The sequence below is a fragment of the Diadema antillarum genome, unplaced genomic scaffold (genome assembly GCF_040938485.1).
Source record: "Diadema antillarum isolate AM-2024a unplaced genomic scaffold, OU_Dant_1.0 seq00000709_RagTag, whole genome shotgun sequence".
NCBI lineage: Eukaryota > Metazoa > Echinodermata > Echinoidea > Diadematoida > Diadematidae > Diadema > Diadema antillarum.
In genome coordinates this window covers 304,503-324,773 of record NW_027271613.1, presented here as the reverse complement: position 1 = coordinate 324,773, position 20,271 = coordinate 304,503, and the positions used below count along the sequence as shown (strand labels likewise).

The 20,271-nt window shown below is 41.3% G+C and overlaps 1 protein-coding gene across 1 annotated transcript; it reads left to right on the top strand.

The window, feature by feature from the left end:
* Positions 1–1,683: 1,683 nt before the first annotated feature.
* LOC139737849 (uncharacterized) lies at positions 1,684–9,466 on the top strand. The gene is made up of 3 exons (XM_071648521.1): positions 1,684–1,812; positions 2,411–2,496; positions 8,776–9,466. The coding sequence occupies exons 1-3, from the start codon at positions 1,684–1,686 to the stop codon at positions 9,464–9,466; spliced, it is 906 nt and encodes a 301-aa protein (XP_071504622.1).
* The last annotated feature ends 10,805 nt before the right edge of the window (positions 9,467–20,271 follow it).

Here is a 20,271-nt window from a genome sequence, read left to right as displayed (position 1 = left end):
TTAAAAATTCATTACTCAGAAATGCTGTTGAGGTGCCGAACTGTTACGTACTATTTCCAGTTCACACTTGTGTAAATAATTACAGGCGCTGCGGAACGTTTCTTTTTATGTATTGTGTATAATATTTGAAAAAGAATGGCCTTTCTACAATAAATAAATAAATAAATAAATAAATAAATAAATAAATAAATAAATAAATAAATAAATAGATAAAGTAAATACATGTACCACTCCCGAGTTCATGGCTGTAATATTTTAGTGGGGATGCAAGAAATTATGTTCATTGCATTTTTGGGAGGACACACAAGCCGGTAGAGGACGTGGGAGGGTCTCTCTCCCTTTCTATACGAGAGAGCGTATATAGCATTATTTCTAAATTCAACGATCTGGTGCAGCGTTATGGTGGAATATTCTTGAATTTTCCATTAGAAAGAATAAGACAATACCTTAGTCACATGAATCATCTAAATCGCTTGAAAGTGGAAAAACACATATAACTCTGTAATTGTGATATAAATGTCTTATTTATACCTTGACTTACTGACTTTGCCTGGTTTTCAAGGCTCAGTAGAGTTGATCCTGTATCACAGCGAAGTTGGTCTTTCCATGTGAGGGGAGGACGACCAGGTGGTCGTGCTTTGTGGAAGACATTATAAATAGTAAGCTTCACGTGGCAGGCGATTCTCTGGCATGCGGATGACATGCCCAAACCATTTCATTCTGCGTGAGGTGATTTCTTGGCTGATGGATCTTGTGACGTTCAGAGACTTCCTGATGTCCTCATTCCTGATGCGGTCTAGAAGTTGAACGCCTGCAGTGGTCCTGAGGCATCTCATCTCAAAGGATTCCAGTCTGCTTGTGTCTGCCATCCTTAGGGTCCATGTTTCAGCACCATAAGTGGTGATTGGTCGGATGAGAGCTTTACATATTCTCACTTTTAAGGTTGTCAAGATGTTTTGGTTTGACCATATTGTTCCTTTGAGACGGCCGAAAGCCCAGGCTGCAAGGGTAGTCCTTCGTTTAACATCATTTGTTACTGATGGGACAGTGCTGCCAAGAAAGACAAATTATACTTCGTAATTCCGTCTGGGATTACGTTGACAAAACAAGAGAGAGAGACCCGCTGACACATGCGCAAATTCCCCAATTCGTTGACGGCGCATTTGCACTGAAGCACGGCTTCGGATGCCCGTTTTTTCCCCTGAAAATATCGGCGCGATCCTCAAGAATAGGTTAGCGCTTTAGTGGAATATTGAAACTTTAAGTCTCTTAGTCGAAGTGTAAGTCACTTTTTAGAGACTATATTTCACGTTTCCGTTATCAAAATATTAACGATCGGTATGGAGGCAAGCACGGCTGCCTCTCCCAAAACCCCCGCGGCGCCCGCTAAAGCTGGCCCGCTGGTTCCGGGCACCGGCAAGGTCGGTATCCCGGTAGAAAAACGCAAGCGGCAAGGCCGCAGTAGCTATCAGTAACACCGCGAAGAAGACGATCGCTTCGTCGGTCAGTAATACGAAGGTGAAGAAAGGTACTGCCAAAACCGTAGCGGGATCTTCACAACAAAAAACTTCTGCTCAAATGACTGAATTCGCCGAAAGGCTTGACAAAATGGAAAGTTTGCTTTCCAAAGTGATCGAAGCTCTCCCACAAGCGACCGCAAATTCATCGCGTTCGCCGGCCAACATGGCGACCGCCACGGGCAGTGGCGAGCAAGATATGAGTACGCGGGGTGCAAACTATCCAACCGCGCCACACGCGGACATGAACTTGCCGGATAACTCGCCCACTGGGCAACTGGATATGTATAGCCAGGTGCCCGCACCTCGTCAGGGGCCCGAATACCGTCACCCCGCTTAAAATCGTTTTGAGCGCACTGAACAAAAATGTATGCCCGGGACTGTGTTCTGTACGCTTGAAACTTGGCAGGGCTACCACAACCAAGCAAATTGTGGTGAAAACCGAACAGTTTTTCGCGAAAATCTGAAATTTTGATAGGGCTATAGGAATACGTGTTATATGTCACCCGCACGCATCTTTTACGTGTATGTCTATGGGAACATCACGGTCACCCGCACACGTCTTTTACGTGCTAAGTCTATGGGAGAGCGGGTGACGAATTGCGGGCCCCTTCCTCAGCGCGCAACTTTTTCGCATTGTTCGCCTTTGACGACGATAGCTGCAAATTTTCAATATCGGTTAGTGAACTTGTGATTCCATTGGAATTTTCAGCATTTTTCCTGTATGTGAGTTGGATTTCAAAGAATTTCAGTATCGAAATGTGATTCAATTGTGGGCAAACATTAACTATGACGAGGTGCGGGTCACCCAAGTATACATGATAGATCATGACGACGATACTGCGTCTGGATTCGACCACGCAGAGCAGATCCCGCAGTCCCAAGTGGAATAGTTTGAGATCCCCACCATAGCAGCTAAATTCGCGATGCCCACTGACATTGGGGATCCAATAGACGATGAAGTGGCAAAGTCGACTACCTATTAGACCGGGGGCCCAGAAGATTTATTCAGCTGAAAAGGGTCACACTTTTTAATGGTCTCATCATATAAGGATGTGTCCAAGGGTCAATAAAATGAATTGCTGGCAAGTCACATCCTGTACCGTAAGCCTAGGGACCACAAAAAGGGACCCCGAAAATGGATTTATTCAGCCGAAGGGGGTCACGGACAAAAGTTGGTGGATATTGTTCCTTTGGGTGTACTTATCATGAAAACAGCAATGTCAGCTATTTTATCCTGTACGGGGCCCCAGACAGTAGCCCCAAAGGGCCCTACAAATGTGGTGCTATTCAGCTGAAAAGGGTCACGGCTAATTTCTTTTGCACTGGAAGTAGTTCCCATCAGAGATATCCAAAACACCAATGCCAGCTATTTTATCCTGTACGGGGTCCTAGACAGTAGCCCCAAAGGGCCCCACCCCCCATAGGCCTACGTACAAACACACACAAACATTGATTTTATTCAGTTGAAAAGAGTCACGGCTAATTTCTTTTGCAATTGAAGTAGTTCCCATCAGAGATATTCAAAACACCAATACCAGCTACTTTATCCTGTACGGGGCCCCAGACAGTAGCCCCAAAGTGCCCCACCCCCCCCCCCCCCATAGGCCATACGTACAAACACACACAAACATTGATTTCATTCGTGCAGCTGAGAAGAGTCACGGCTAATTTCATTTGCAATGGAAGGAGTACCCATCAGAGATATCAAAAACACCAAAGTCAGTTATGTTATCCAGTACGGGGCCCCGGACAGTAGCCCCAAAGGAGCTCGCCCCCCCCCCCCCCCCAACACACACACACACACATTAGTTTCATTCAGCTGAAAAGAGTCACGGCTAATTTCTTTTGCAATGGAAGTAGTACCCATCAGAGATATCCAAAATACCAAAGCCAGCTATTTTATCCTGCAGGGGGCCCCAGTCAGTAGCCCCAAATTACTCCCCCCCCCCCCCCACACACACATTGATTTTATTCAGCTGAAAAGGGTCATGACTACTTTCTTTTGCAATTGGAAGTAGGAGGCATACTCATCAGAGATATCCAAAACACTAAAGCCAGTTATTTTATCCTGTACGGGGTCCCAGACAGTAGCCCCGAAGTGCACCCCCAACACACACACACACACACACACACACACACACACACACACACATTAGTTTCATTCAGCCAAAATGGGTCACGGCTAATTTCTTTTGCAATGGAAGTATACCCATCAGAGATATCCAAAGCACCAAAGCCAGTTATTTTATCCTGAACGGGGCCCCAGACAGTAGCCCCAAAGTGCCCCCTACACACACACACACACACACACACACACACACACACACACATATTGGTTTCATTCAGCCGAAAAGGGTCACGGCTAATTTCTTTTGCAATGGAAGTAGTATCCATCGGATATCAAAATACCAAAGTCAGATATTTTATCCTGCACGGGGTCCCGTACAGTAGCTCCAAAGTGTTTTGCTTTATTCCCTTTATTGTTTGCATCTCTTCTTCTTAAATATCCTTCGTCTTCATTTTCGCGACAACGACAACGCGTCCTCCTCCTCATCATCATCATCAGTAGCCCCAAAGTGCCCCCCCTCTCCACATACACACAAATACACACACACACACACACACACACACACACACACACATTAGTTTCATTCAGCTAAAAAGGGTCACGGCTGATTTCTTTTGCAATGGAAGTAGTACCCATCAGAGATATCCAAAATACCGAAGCCAGTTATTTTATCCTGTATGGGGCCCCGCACAGTATAGCCCCAAACACGGGTAATTTCTTTTGCACTGGAAGAAGTACCTATCAGAGATATTCAACACACCAAGGCTAGTTATTTTATCCTGCACAGAGCCCCAGACAGTAGCTCCACAGTGTCCCATCTAGTCATGTACTGTGAATCAGCTGAAAATGGTCTTACAAACTCTTTTGTAACGTTAATATCAGGGCCTACTGAACAGAGATATCACAAACACTAAAGCAAGTCATCTTATCCTGTATACGGGGTCCCATAGGTTACAGTAGCAAAACATTCAAGAAATTTGCAAAGGAAGCATACTTCTGTATAGTGCACAACCAAGATGACCATATTACGAAAACCAGTCATTATTTTTATCTTGTACTGGGCCCAGGTTACAGTAGCCATAAAGTGCCCCTCCCCCACATAATTATTATGACATCATTTAGCTGAAAAGAGTCATAGTTGTTTTTCTTTAACAATCGAAGTAGGCCTTAGTTTACATCATAGATACTCTCTAAAAAAAATCGAGTGAAAATGTTCACTCTAAAAAGAGTGAATACAAAAAAGAGTGAATTTCGAGTGAAATTGGAGTGAATTTTGAGAGAAAATGCTCATTTTCACTCATTTTGGAGTGACGTCAGGGATCACTCCAAAATCTTCGAGTGATCCCTGACGTCACTCCAAAATGAGTGAAAATTAGCATTTTCACTCAAAATTCACTCCAATCTTACTCGAAATTCACTCTTTTTTGTATTCACTCTTTTTAGAGTGAAAATTTTCACTCCATTTTTTTTTAGAGAGTACCCAAAACATCAAAGCCAGTTAGGTTTTCCAAGCCAATTTCGCACTTTTGTTGGTTCATTTGATAGAAGGTTCGAATTCGTAAAATGGGTATTCAAATTGGCTGGTACCCTACGTTCATTCAAATTCGCCTTGACTTGCCGAAAAGGGTATTTCAGTCATTAGATTTCGCGAAAGACAGTCAAATTCCAAACATGTTCATTCAAATTCAAATCATGCTATTTCTGTGTTTCAGATCATTTTAACATGTCTTTCTATGTCTGTTTTCGTTTCATCTATAAATTACTGTTCTAAAGCAGTAAATGTATCATATTTCTTATCTAGTATAACTGGATTTGGTTGTTCTGTAACCAGACTGATAACGCTCCTTCTCTTTCATATACATGTCATTATAGGCCTATACGTGTACCAGTATAATGCAGATTAACTTCATTTTTATAGTCATGACAGCACAATAGATACAGGCGTATATCTCTAGGAGACATAGAAAGAATTATTAAAAAAAAAAAAATTGAGGATCATTACCTTGACTTCTTGGAATTGGCCGACCGCTCGTAATAAAGCGCTCGTTACGGCCAGATAATTTGTGGGCTTCTTACTTCTTTGGATTCAAAAAGCACGTTAAAAAAAAATGGTGTCAAAGTCTCTTTAACGAATACGAAAACATGAAATGCTAGATGCTTACAAAACAATAACTACGACGAAAAAAAAAATAAGGAAAGAGACCAAGCATGAACATATCTGTTTAATTGACTGCAGAACATGTTAAATTAGATGGCCAGAAATCAATTTGAATGAACGAGCGCAGCATGTAATCACGTGACTATATCATTATGAATTTATGAATGAACGGATAGTGGAATGGTACTTGTCTTATATATGGATTTCAGTTGAAAAAGTGTTATTAAGAATAAGGTTAGAGGTAATGTGAATGTTTCAAAATAAATTTGAATGAAGAGATTAATATGACATTGAACTACCATGTCATCTAGGCGAAATTTTTGCTATATTTAATTCAACATTAAAGAATTCGATTAAAAGAGGTGCGATATGGCCCTTGACAGTTTGGGTGTTGGAACCACTGGATGAGGAGACTACTAGAGGTTATGACGTACGTAGACAACAATATAAAGAAAATATAAAAGGAATTCCACAAAAAATTCACTTTTCTAGCAAAATAAAAGAGTACTTGACTAACCGCTTTCAGAAAGCAGGGGGAATAATTGCTACCCCTAACATTATGTTAGTATTAAGTTTATGGAATGTGTAATTTTCATGAAAATGAATTTTTATTGAATTCCCTTTATATTTTCTTTATATTGTAGTCCACTCATACGTCATAACCTCTAGTAGTCTCCTTACCCAGCAGCTCCAACACCAAAACTTTTAAAATTCATAACTTTTGCATCAATTTTCCGATTTTCCTCAAACTTTCGCTGATGTGTTCTACTAATGTTACTGCTTTCACTCAATCCACATTCCTCTTTGGGCTTGCGTTCCCTTTAAGGGGCCCCCAGCCAGTAGCTGGAAAGTGCTCCCGTATTATTTTATTCTAAGTGAAAAGAATCACTGCTATAATTTCTTTTGCAATGGAAGTAATACTCAAGGAGGTATCAAAATCACCGAAACCAGTTATATAGCTGTACGGGGCCCCACGGAGTGTTCCTAAAGTGTCCCCACATGTAATTCCACTATCAAGATCTGCATCCCGATCTATTCAATCTGTCAGATCGGGAGAGAGCGGCAAAAGTGTACGGGGACCGGGAGCATCGTAGCAGCAGCGTTTGCTGGGGTTGGATCTGGCAATTTTACAGATCGGGAAGAAATTTTGAACTGGTTCAAAATTTCATCCTAATCTCCCCATCAAGATCGACCTATTTTGAATCGTAGCTCAAACGGGGAGAGAGCAGTGACAGTATAAATACCACTGGATGAGCGTAACAATTCCAGGTTTTTCTGACCGTAGTAACAGCGGCACAAGAACGGGAAATATAGTCTAAACTAGACACCAACGACATGGTCACGCTGCTGCGCCGCTTTCTTGATCAAAGCACGACCATCCCGCTTTAACGACGCTCTCACTAAGTTCTCTACTCTCGTATAAAATCAAGGCCTGTTCTTACGACGCTTCATTCCTGCTTCGATAACGCTGTTGGCCGCTTTAGCTACGCTGTTCCTACGCTTTCCCAGACTCAATTATGCACGTCTTACACTCTCGCCGCTCTAAAATCGAACGTAGCCGATACGTTGGAAAATGTTTGCCAGAACAGCAAAACTGATGATGATGAGGAGGACGCGTTGTCGTTGTCGCGAAAATGAAGACGAAGGAACCCATATTTAAGAAGAAGAAGAGATGCAAACAATAAAGAGAATAAAGCAAAACACTTTGGAGCTACTGTACGGGACCCCGTGCAGGATAAAATATCTGACTTTGGTATTTTGATATCCGATGGATACTACTTCCATTGCAAATTAATTATCCGTTACCCTTATCGGATAAATGAAACCAATATGTGTGTGTATGTGTGTGTGTGTGTGTGTGTGTGTGTGTGTGTGTGTGTAGGGGGCACTTTGGGGCTACTGTCTGGGACCCCGTACAGGATAAAATAACTGGCTTTAGTGCATTGGATATCTCTGATGAGTACTACTTCCAATTGCAAAAGAAAGTAGCCGTGACCCTTTTCAGCTGAATAAAGTAAATGTGTGTGTGTGTGTGGGGGGGGGGGGGGGGGAGGGGGAGGGGGTAAGAGGGCAATTTGGGGCTACTGTCTGGGGCTACTGTCTGGGGCCCCATGCAGGATAAAATTACTGGCTTTGGTATTTTGGATTTCTGTGATGGGTACTAATTCCATTGCAAAAGAAATTAGCCGTGACCCTTTTTCAGCTGAATGACACTATTGTGTGAGTATGTGTGTTGGGGGGGGGGGGGGCACTTTGGAGCTACTGTCTGGGGCCCCGTACAGGACAAAATATCTGGCTTTGGTGTTTTGTATGTCTCTGATGGGTACTACTTCCCTTGCAAATGAAATTAGCCGTTACTCTTATCAGCTGAATAAAGTCAATGTGTGTGTGTGTGTGTGTTTGTACGTAGGGTTTATAGGGGGTGGGGCACTTTGGGGCTGCTGTCTGGGGCCCCGTGCAGGATAAAATAGCTGGCTTTGGTGTTTTGGATATCTCTGATTGGTACTCCTTCCATTGCAAAAGAAATTAGCCGTGACTCTTTTTAACTGAATAAAATCAATGTTTGTGTGTGTTTGTACGTAGGCCTATGGGGGGTGGGGCCCTTTGGGGCTACTGTCTAGGGCCCCGTACAGGATAAAATAGCTGGCATTGGTGTTTTGGATATCTCTGATGGGAACTACTTCCATTGCAAAAGAAATTAGCCGTGACCCTTTTCAGCTGAATAACACCATTTTGTGGGGCCCTTTGGGGCTACTGTCTGGGGCCCCGTACAGGATAAAATAGCTGGCATTGCTGTTTTCATGATAAGTACACCCAAAGGAACAATATCCACCAAATTTTTGTCCGTGACCCCCTTCGACTGAATAAATCCATTTTTCGGGGTCCCTTTTTGTGGTCCCTAGGCTTACGGTACAGGATGTGACTTGCCAGCAATTCATTTTATTGACCCTTGGCTACATCCTTACATGATGAGACCATCAAAAAGTGTGACCCTTTTCAGCCGAATAAATGCTCTGGGCCCCCGGTCTATATCTCATGACTCACCAACTCGAACTGAAAGTTCTGGAGGATGTGGTTGGGAAGTATCCCTCTCCAAACAATTGTCAGCTCATCGATGTGCCCAAAGTGAATCCGCCTATCTGGTATTTTCTGCCACCAGCGACCAAGAGTCGGGATCTAAAGCTACAACGGGTGCAGAAATCACTTACAAAGGGATTAACTGCGTTCACAAGATCGCTCTCAGCAGGTCGCATGTCTGATACGCAGCAAGATGCCCTCACTCTGATTTGCAACGCGAATTTCGAGCTCAACTGTCTCCGTAAGGAGCTGATCAAACCAGACATAAATTCTAGATTTGCAAATTTGTGTAAGCCATCCCTCCCTGCTACCCGTCTACTGTTTGGAGACGATCTAGGAAAACAAGTCAAGGACTTGAAAGATCAACAGCTAGCGGCAGCTGGAGTCATGAAATCGCAAGGGAGGGCGAGACCAATCGCGGCGTATCAGCGCTCTCTCAGTAGGCCGTATCCACAGAGAGGACGCGGTTTTCAGCATGCTGCATATAACAGACCGGTAGCTGGATCTACTGCTGGACCTTTTTTAGGCCAAAATTACAACAGGAGGGGCAGGCAGCCACCTCACACACAAACGCTGAGCTCGTCGAGCCAGGCAACTCAACAGACAGCCCAGCGAGGTGGGCACTCCCATCGGAGGAAGTAGGAGCTGATACCGCCGAAACGGTGAGTAATCTCTGCTTACCTAATCACACTAGACTTGGCACTAGATCTAGCAGTACATTGAAACATGATAGGCCTATTGGAGGTCGACTGAGGCTATTTAGAAATAACTGGAGGACAGTGACACATGATCAATTCATTCTGAACTCAATTTCTGGCATGAGATTGGAATTTAAGGAGGGGAAATTCCCCCCTACAAACACAAGAAATCCTCACTCCTTTCGGAGAAATTCAATTGACAATGCTCGTGTGCATGAAGAAATCAGAAATCTGCAGACAAAAAATGTTATTGAGCAATGCAGTCATGTGGAAGGAGAGTTCATCTCCAATGTATTCCCACGCCCCAAAAAGAATGGGGGCATACGGTTAATTCTGGACTTGTCAGAGTTAAACAAGTACCTTGTGTATCGTCATTTCAAGATGGACAATATTCACAAAGTACTGGAATTGATATCTCCAAACAATTTCTTAGCCTCAGTCGACCTTCGAGATGCCTACTATTCAGTCCCAGTACATGATGGAGACAGAAAATTCCTACGTTTCACTTTCAGTGACCAGTGTTGGCAATTCAAAGCAATGCCAAATGGGCTTAGCTCAGCCCCCCGTTTGTTCACGAAAATACTGAAACCAGTGTTTGCAACACTGAGAAGATTGGGCCACATCGTTATTGGATATCTTGACGATACCATACTAATCAGTGAAAGTGAAGCGAAACTGAAGGAATCCATAGCTACAACAGTAAGCCTTCTCACACATCTTGGGTTTGTGGTGCACTCACAAAAATCAGTGCTCTATCCGACCAGGAAAATAAAATTGCTTGGTTTTATGCTTGACACTGTAGAAATGTCTATCAGTCTGCCAGAAGAAAAAATGACAGAAATCAGAGATCTGTGCGCTAACTTGCTACATATGAATAGACCTTCAATTAGGCAAGTAGCACGAGTGATCGGAAAGATTGTAGCAAGCTTTCCGGCAGTACAGTATGGTCCATTGTTCTATCGTGAACTGGAAAAGGACAAAATTCAAGCTCTGAAGGCAAACAAAGGTCATTTCGATAGAAAAATGGAACTATCCACCGAAGCAAAACAGGAGCTTCAGTGGTGGGTAGAGAACATTCACACTGCCTTCGCACCAATCCAAAGAAAGAAAGCAGATCTAGAATTGCGCTCAGATGCCAGTGGGGCAGGATGGGGCGCCATAAACCTCCACAGTAGTACTGGGGGAAGATGGAGTGAGAAGGAACTACATAATGCAAAGCATAGTGGCATCAATTATCTTGAATTAGTTGCGGCTGGGCATGGTCTCAAGTCGTACTGCAAAGAACTAAAAGATGTGCATGTTTTGCTGCGTGTAGACAACACTACAGCTGTAGCATACCTAAACAACATGGGAGGCGTTAAGTCCCCTAACTGGAAATGGTGCATACATAAGCACATTTGGATCACTGCGTCCCACATTCCTGGAAAATTAAATGTAGAAGCGGACCACAGGTCAAGACAGTTTAATGATGGGTCTGAATGGATGCTAAATCCAGCGAAATTCCAGGAAATTGCCAGTCACTATGGTACCCCAGAAATCGACTTGTTTGCATCAAGGCTAAATAAACAAGTAGAAAGATATGTAGCATGGCAGCCAGACCCAGAGGCAGAAAATGTAGATGCCTTCACACTCGATTGGGGTCCATTGGATTTCTATGCCTTTCCTCCCTTCTGTCTTATCTCAAGATGCCTACAAAAAATTAGGCAGGACAAAGCAAAAGGCATCGTAGTTGTACCAAACTGGCCCACCCAACCATGGTTCCCTGTATTAATGTCCCTGACCACTGAAAGACCAATGTTATTAAGGCATAGTGCAGAGTTGCTTACGCTCCCGGGAACGGGAGAACCTCATCCCCTGCATGACAGACTTGATCTGCTCTGTTTCAGGTGCTGCGAAAACCCCTAAGCAGAGGTGGACTGAATTCAAGAACAGTTGACATCATCGCAGCATCGTGGCGAAAATGTACAAAAAAAGCAGTATGGGGTTTACATCAGGAAATGGAAGTCCTTTTGTACAAAGCGTAGTTTGAACTATCTAACAGCACAAGCAAAGGACGTGCTGGAAATTTTAAATGTTCTTTTTTATGATGAAAGTTGTAGTTACAGTGTTATCAACAGTGCACGTAGTGCATTTTCTTCGTTTTTGATATTGGAGGATAATTGTCCAGTTGGAAAACACCCACTCATTTCGCGTTTCGTTAAAGGTGCTTTTCATCTTCGCCCACCGTTACCCAGATATCGTGAGATTTGGGATGTGAACATAGTGTTTGATAAACTTCGTAGGTGGGCACCTGCAAAGACACTTTCTTTGAAAGTGTTGACCTGGAAACTGTGCACATTAATGACCTTAGTTTCTGCGCAGAGAGTACAGTCGCTGCACAATCTGCACCTCGACCACATGCAGCTAAAAACCAGCGGTGCGCAATTTGTTTTCAAGGACCTCTTAAAGCACAGCAGGCCAGGAAACGCTAACCTCAATTTGTCGATGAGGGCCTTCCCACCAGACAGACGACTGTGTGTGGTGAACTATCTGCAGCACTACATCAAGCGAACAAGCACATTACGAGGCAAGGAGCGCTACCTGTTCATTAGCTTCAAGAAGCCTCATCATCGCGTGACATCACAAACCATAGCCAGGTGGATCAAGAGCACGCTTTCAGCTGCAGGGATAAATACTCAGGTTTACGCAGCCCACTCTACCCGAGCAGCTACGACATCAGCCGCAAGGTGTGAGGATTTGCCCATCAGTCAAATTCTGGCACAAGCAGGCTGGGCTGGAGAAAGGACATTTAGAAATTTCTACAACAAACCACTGGAAACGAGGAGAAGTTATGCTGCAGCTGTGATCCTGAGCAAAAGCAATCCACAGCTGAACCACCAGAATTAATGGCAGCCAGCCCCACATTGACTACAGGGCCATTTCATGCAGGTAAATACCTACTGCATAGATAAGCCATTCATTTACATAGGCCGTTCATGGCTAACGGCTTTGAAATCTCTTGTCAACGTAATCCCTGACGGAATTACGAAGTATAATTGATAGATTAAACGAGAACTTACCTGTTTGTAGTTTGATCTCAATTATATGAGTAATATTACGGAAGGGATTACGTCCCTCCCTTCCCTCCCTGTGTATTCAAACTACAGTGGAAAGTTCTCGTTGATCTATGTTTCGTTAGCCATGACCGGTTTTTCTACGAATATTGGGATTATTATCCATACAGAGGATTTTTAGAGCCCAAATACAAGTGTTATTTTGTCGACGCACCTCATAACCTCCAACCCACTTAAAAAGTTTGTTGAACTCGACCAATATTTTTTGCCGAGGCGACCAATATTTAAAATATTGGACGGCAAGAGGGGGATTCCCCAAAGTTTTTATAAACTGCACCGTGATTGGTTGAGATATATACGAGATGACCTGAAATAAGAAGTAAAAACGTCTGTGATTGGTCAATCACGAATTAACTAGAATATCGTTTCTTCTAAAATTCTGTGTTTATACAAACAAATTTCATATATCAATTAGTTGAAATTGTTTTTCACACATTTTTTCAAAATATCACTTTCATAACAGGAAGTTAAATTTAGGTTTGATGAAAACAAGTTGCATTTTTTGTGCATGCAGGCGCAAGGCGACGATTGATCTGCAGCTCTGCATGCTGAGCGCTACTGCTAGATAGCCCGCGCGCGATCAATGTAGCCGGCCGCCGCCGCTGCGCTTGCATTTGCATGCGCGATATGCATATTACAGTTACTGTACATGTACGTACTTGTGTACAAGTACGTTATATACAGCACAGTATAGGACTAGTTGTGGTAGTGGTAGCCTAATTCTGGTCTAAATTAGCTAGATCTCGGTCTAACAGTAGCATGACGGCTACCTTGGATACATAGATCACTGTTTTATCAGAGACTGAAGTGGATTAACTTGCACTGAAGAGTGTACATGTACCATACCCCATGTCAGGATCACTACACAGTAGGAACAGCACTCGGAGTCGGAGACAGAAAGGGTTGGCCAAAGTGAAAACATTCTTTGCTAAAATCCTCTGCAGGATAATAATGATGATATTGAATGTCCTATTTTCGATTAATACAAGGAAATATTGGACTCGCTAAGCAAAATATTGGACTCGTCTTCGACTCGTCCAATATTTGTGCATAGCTCGTCCAATATTTCCTTGTATCAATCTCAAGGCCATCCAATATTATATAAATCTGCGCATGCGTCAGCGGGTCTCTCTCTCTCTTGTCAACGTAATCCCTTCCGTAATATCATACTCATATAATTGAGATCAAACTACAAACAGGTAAGTTCTCGTTTAATCTATCAATTTGTCTGTCTCTGCCCCCCCCCCCCCCCCAAGGAAAAACGCAGTATCTACATCCAGCTCTATTTCTCAACAACCGAGATATTCACCATTTTATATTTTGGCCAAAGCCCCTGGAAAGTATACTCTTTTGAAAAATTCCTTCATTGTGGAATTTTAGTCTATCTCTAGCTACCAATTTTCCTGGAAAATATCATTGTGTTTTTGTTTTGTTTTTAAGTTATTGATGAAAATGTAGATACTTTGGGGAAACCCCGTGCAATTGACTGATTCCCCCAAGGAAAAACGCAGTATCTACAATGGAACGAATTTCACCAAGGAAAAACGCAATATCTACAGCGGAATGACTAGGATTAATCATCTGCCATAATTATGTATGCATGTATACATCATTGTAAAAGTATTCATGATGCACCATCCTCAACCTAGGGCCCTGGGGGATGTATCCTCCATCCCCCATTTATGCTCTGATTACAGAGTAGGCTTCATAACATTAACAAATAACAGATCGTTCTTGGAACGTTTTGCTTTTTCAGATTGCAGCTCAAACCTGAAAAGTAAAACATTCCCGGACCGATCTAGCTGTAACGTTACGTGTTTAATATGAAGCTTGCCAGGGCTGTAATGTGGTGTTACATGGCCTAGCCGCTAACTAGCATCTAGATCTAGATCTGTACAGTCTAGACTAGAGTCTGTCTAGACCAAAATAAATCTAAATCGGATGTCTGGACCTAGATCGATCTAGACTAGTTTTTATGTATCGTTTATTCTAGGCTGGCTACGTAGCAGGCTACACGAGTCTACAGCCTCAGGCTAGCTATACATGCACGATACTGACAGAAAAAAAAATAGCCTAGAAGGTTTACTTAAATAGTGTAAGCTCTACACGAGACAGGACTCTTTAATTAGAAAAAAAAAATATCTAACGTTAGGTCTAGAACGAAGTTACATCCGCTCTCTAGGCCTATTCCTTCTGGACCAAACCAAAGTTTTCTATGTCATATAAATTTGTAATGTAACTTTTTTTTACTTGTAAGTTGTAATGTTAACATGCAGAATGGGATCATGATTGCATTTTACGCAACCCAGTCTCACTAGTGTTAGTGTCTAACGTTAGATAAGAATTAAAATACAACTTATTCTTAACTGTCTCTATTTTATCCATTTACCTATTTTTCACATAATCTATTGTCAGCTATTTAGACCCTGTAATTTTAAGACAGTATGGTATGGAGTAGATTAACTCTAGATAATTGAACATTGACACTTTACTAGACTTAGGATTCTAAGTGGTTAAGTTTTAGTTTTAGACTTCTTACTTAGTTTTATAAACTTTATAAAAAGTGGCTTTCCAAACATTTTTGTCAAAAATCTGAATATGTCATATGAAGAAGGATTGCCCACTGGCTATATTTATGCAAACAAAGTGAAAACCGACAAAAATGTCAGATACTGCGTTATTCGGGGGGGGGGGGGGGCAGATATGCGCGCGCGCGTACGCGTCCGTCCATTTTTTTTTTTCAATTTTTCAAGAAATGCTCCAAATGGTCTGAAACGTGTGCAAAAATATTTTGAGCACGATTGGAGCATACAAATATTTCAAAGTGCGCGTACGCGCACGTTTTAAAGGGTATAAATGAATTTTGAGAATATGTGTAAAATCAGCTTGACTTGAACTATATGTGACGTAAATTTCATTGAAAAATTCCGTTTCATTAATGAGATATGAATGAAAATGTGTTTTCATATGATGACGTCATAGTGACGTCACGGTCGACTGATCACAATGATTTTACTTGATCTGTCGTCTTTGGGACACGATACATATATGGTATAATTTTGAAATTGATAGGCACAGGACTTTCTGAGCTAACCTCTACACAACTTTTGAGGAGAAAGAAGAAAAAGAAGAAGAAGAAGAAGAAGAAGAAGAAGAAAGACAAAGAATCAGTACAGATACAGAAGGTGATCCGAGAGGATACTCGAATCACCTAATAAGATGATACTTGTATCAATAGAGTAGACGTTACTTGTTAAAATAAATTAAGACTTTGCTCTGAAATTCAAATGATCAGAGTTTGTCTCCTGAGTTGACATAATTATATAAGAAATATACAATTGCTGAACAGAAAAAAAATCCAGATATAGATCTACACGTATTTTGATGTAATATTTCAGAACCAATAAAAGGTCTGATTAAGAATTCTGTTCAAGTGAATGCGCAGCAGTTTGTGATTTAGACTTTATGATCGGATAAAGAGCGGGGATAATTAATAACATGAAACATTATCATTCATCAGCATAAGCCCAGTGCAGTGCAGGCGTTAGGCGCTGTTGTTCGTACATCAGCATCGGGAAACCGCCGCGGCGGTTTCCCGATGCGCCGGGGCTGAGCTGGTGGGAGCCCGATCAATGCATAATTCTGCACACTTATTTGTTCACAATATTTTGTTTTCATAGCCCATTACCACAATTTAATATTATATTTATGCAAATATGATTGCTGAAAGTTCCAAGAGCTTATTTTGATTATTTTTTTAAGCAAAGCAAATCTCAATTCTGCTCATGCAGTTCGACATCCTAGCCTCGTTACGTATTATAGCTACGGCCACGGCAAGGTCAAAGTTCGGTGAGGCTAGGCTCGGCTGGCAGTGACTGTAGCAAACGCTCGTTCCTCCCGCCGATCGGGGTGATATAGGCCTACTAATAGTAAATATACACGTCGAAGCCGCGAAAGTGCGGGTAAGGGGTAGCTAGGGAACTACAGTTTCGCTACAAAAACCAATAGAATTTCAGTTAAATGGAAATCAACAGTCTCACTGTATGGTTTACCAAGCCCTGTTACGGAGCCGACTCTCAATGTCTTCTCAATCATCAAACCGAGAGACAGCTGTCTGCACCGTGGACTAGGCAAAACTCTCGGCAAAACTGTGCATGTTCAGAATCTGAACTTGAAGAGTCAAACCTCTCTTCCACGCTACTATCCGATGAATCGCTCATGTTTCCGGGGAAAGGGTTACCCAAAGAAAAATAGTTGTGTTATCCACTGTGGACGAACGACACTAAGCTAGTAGAATCTACATACAATATCGTGCAAATAATGCTGAGTAGAGTCTGCTCGAACTCGCACCATTCTTGAGATGACGTCATCAGGACCTAGCGCCGTTCGCGTGATTAGACAGAATTTCAGGGGGCGTTCCCAGAGCTGTATTTTCTCTCAAAATAGCGCTTTCATTCGTTAGAATCATCAGAAAGTAGTTGGAAATTCGAAATCAGCACATAACATTACATAAAATTGGCCTAAACATGAATATTAGGCTGATCTTGCCTTCAGGGCCCCTTTAATATTCCAGGTTTATTTTCCGTCTCTCGTACTTCGGAAACGCCCCCCCCCCCCCCCCCAAAAAAAAAAAAAAAAAAAAAAATATATATATATATATATATATATATCAAACGAAATGAAATTACGATATCAGATCTGTAACCTATCACATTCATGTGCTTCATCTGTGTGTTGTTTTCTATATTAGTTATAAAATAACAGTTTCAGTCAGTTTTTGCTACTAACCATTGAGTGCTCAATAGCTAGATAGAGTATAATCCACGTATAGGCCCTCCATGTATTTATCTTCCCTTCTTGTAAGAAGAGAGTAAGGACTAATTTTCATTTTGTAAACCCTAGTTTGGGTGCCAAAGCAGCTTTTGGGTATAACCTTCGGCTGCCATTTTTTTTTCTTCGATGGTTTTACCCTTCTTGGCAATTTCTACTGTACGTTTGTGGGCGAGACACATTTTGGCACTTGCCTTGTTGTGAGAAATTTGTCATTCGTATTCAAGGAGTCTCAATGAGGAAAAAATTAACATGTTACACACTTTAAAGTAATGGTTACTTCACAAGCAACAGGATGTCGTAATCGATCTTTATCATGGCAGCACAGAGGGCTGAATTTATTCACATTCGTAAATTGTGTGCATGTTTGCGTATTACGTCTGCATTTGGTTCATGCAGAAAAGAATAGGCCTATACATGAATATGTACTCTGTCGAAGGATTTGACTGTAGGCTTCCTTTTCACTTGATTAATTTTGTTTAAGCATGACTGAAAGTCTATAAATTTAATAATTCGCGGATGTAACTAAAAATGTTAACCACACTAATTAAAACTTTTACCTCCTCCAGAATAGTTATGGAGGGGCCAATACCCGCTCGAATAATTTATGTTGAAGCCGAGGAGGACTTAAGACTAACAATAATAAAAAACAACAACTGTATTTATTTTCATTCATAGACAGTGTGCGTGATTGCATGTTAAGTATGGGGTTGGTTCATGCAGAAAAGAAAGTAGGCCTATACTACCTGGGAACTTGAATTGTTTAACTGTATGCCTCCTTTTTACTGTATTATTATTACTTTAAGTTTAGCATGACTCCAAAGTCTTCCAAATAAGAAAAGTCATGCCCAACACCCGTTGATGTTATACCCACGTTAATTCAAACTTTCACACCCTCCCGAACGAGAGAGGAGTAATTACCCCATCCAAATATACTTAATGTTGTAGCCGATGAAAACGTAAGACTAACATAGTGACAGTTAACTGCCTGTAAAGAGGTTTTCTTACATGCTTATTTCATGTTATTTCCTGTGATCCACATGTTAAAGAGACAGTTCTCACCGCCCATGCTCCTAGCGACCTCGGCAGTGTTCATTCAAGCTTAATAATAATAATGATAATAACTCAGTATTTATATAGTGCTTATCAATAAAATTCTCTAAGCGCTTTACATAATAATTATAAACCTAAACATAAACTACTGCATAATCCAAAATACTATAATGTACACAAATAATTAATCACTTAAATAACAATATTACATAAGTTACAATAAGTACACGGTAATTTATACTACAATGAAAGCTTAGCGCCAGCGGTTTACGCACAACCAATCAGTAATCAGGATGCCACGCACTGACCAATAAGATCACTCCCTCGTTGCTAGGGGCGGAGTCTAGCTGCGGCGCTAAATCCAAATCTTCTGGCACGTTTTTGTTACGTTGAAAGTCGGAAAGTCATGGCCCAGAAAAACGCTGATTTCTTGCCCTTAATTTGATCATTTAGCTTCGAAATTTCAGCAGATGATAGACAAAATATTTGACTACAAAATAATGACAAAAACAGAAATCCGATTGTTTTGACCAATTTTGATTCCGTGACTTCAAAGTCGATTTTCTCGGCTCAGCCGTCAGCGACTTTAGGACCCATTTGTTGTAGCGGGTCACATTTGCATCCAAATCATCAAAATATCACAGTTTTTGTAGTATTGTGGTCTTACCAAGCAATGGCCCTATAGTAAATGCTTTGCCAAATTTAGCGACTTCCTATAAAAACAAATAGCATTAGTTCTCACATTTAAACTGACACAGTAACGTAGATTATCAAAATTTGTAAACAGTTCTTGAATGCTTGCATTATAAATCAAAATCTCGATGGCAATCACGAGCCCCAAATGTTTTGTACACTCCTGTGCTATACACTAGTTTACTACCCCCTCCCCGAAAAGAAAAGTGTGAATCGAATGGATGAAAATTGTAATACGAATTATCTTGGTTTAACACCTGGGTATATCTATATTTTTGCTAACAAATATTAACGAATTTTGAGCCTGTATAATTTTTTACTCCCCTTTTGTAATTTTGACTGAGAGATTTTTATTACTTTTAGGGAAGTTTTTGACTGTTGTATAACGAGGGAACAACGTCATTTTCGGAGGGTGATTCTAGCAATCTTTAGCAACACACCATTATGATGAACTTACTACGTTAAACATAATGAAATCTGACTTTGGAACAATAACAGCTTAGTTTGAAAGGCATCAAATATTTACATTTTTCTCTCGCCTATGGATCCGTTTGACAATAATTGCGTTACAACACAAGAGAAATTGCATGGCAAACGATCGGTTTTTACTCTCACTAGAACAGTCTTTGGCTAGAGTTCGTCTCCACTTTTTAATAGGCATAAGTTTGTAAACTGACCACTAAGTGTTTATTGAACTTCGAGATATTTGTTTTTGCGCCATGTGATATTTGACGTAACTAAAAAACCGTTGAAGGTATCCTAATGAGACTTGGTATGTATATGCATGAGTCGACGAAGTTATGCTTAACAATTTTTTGGGGCATATGATCAAGGTCAAAGGCCAAAATGTCAAAGTCAAATGCTCAAAATGTCACTATTTCCTCCATATCAATATGCAATGCCAGGATGTTGTTGTTTTTTTTTTTCTGGAAACTTGGTGTATACATGAAATACCAAGTAAAGATTCTCAAGAGAGAGTTTCAAGTCATGAGATCAAAGGTCAAAGGTCAGAGGTCAAGTGAAAATGTTAAAATTTCACTTTTTCTCCATATCTTAAAAA

What these genes read in the sequence shown, in the direction of transcription:
- LOC139737849 (XM_071648521.1), top strand. Translation starts at nt 1,684, where the DNA reads ATGGCGACCGCCACGGGCAGTGGCGAGCAAGATATGAGTACGCGGGGT. An exon ending in AACTGGATATGTATAGCCAG is followed by an intron (nt 1,813 to 2,410) that starts GTGCCCGCACCT and finishes CAAGTGGAATAG; the next exon opens with TTTGAGATCCCCACCATAGC. An exon ending in GAAGTGGCAAAGTCGACTAC is followed by an intron (nt 2,497 to 8,775) that starts CTATTAGACCGG and finishes GGCCCCCGGTCT; the next exon opens with ATATCTCATGACTCACCAAC.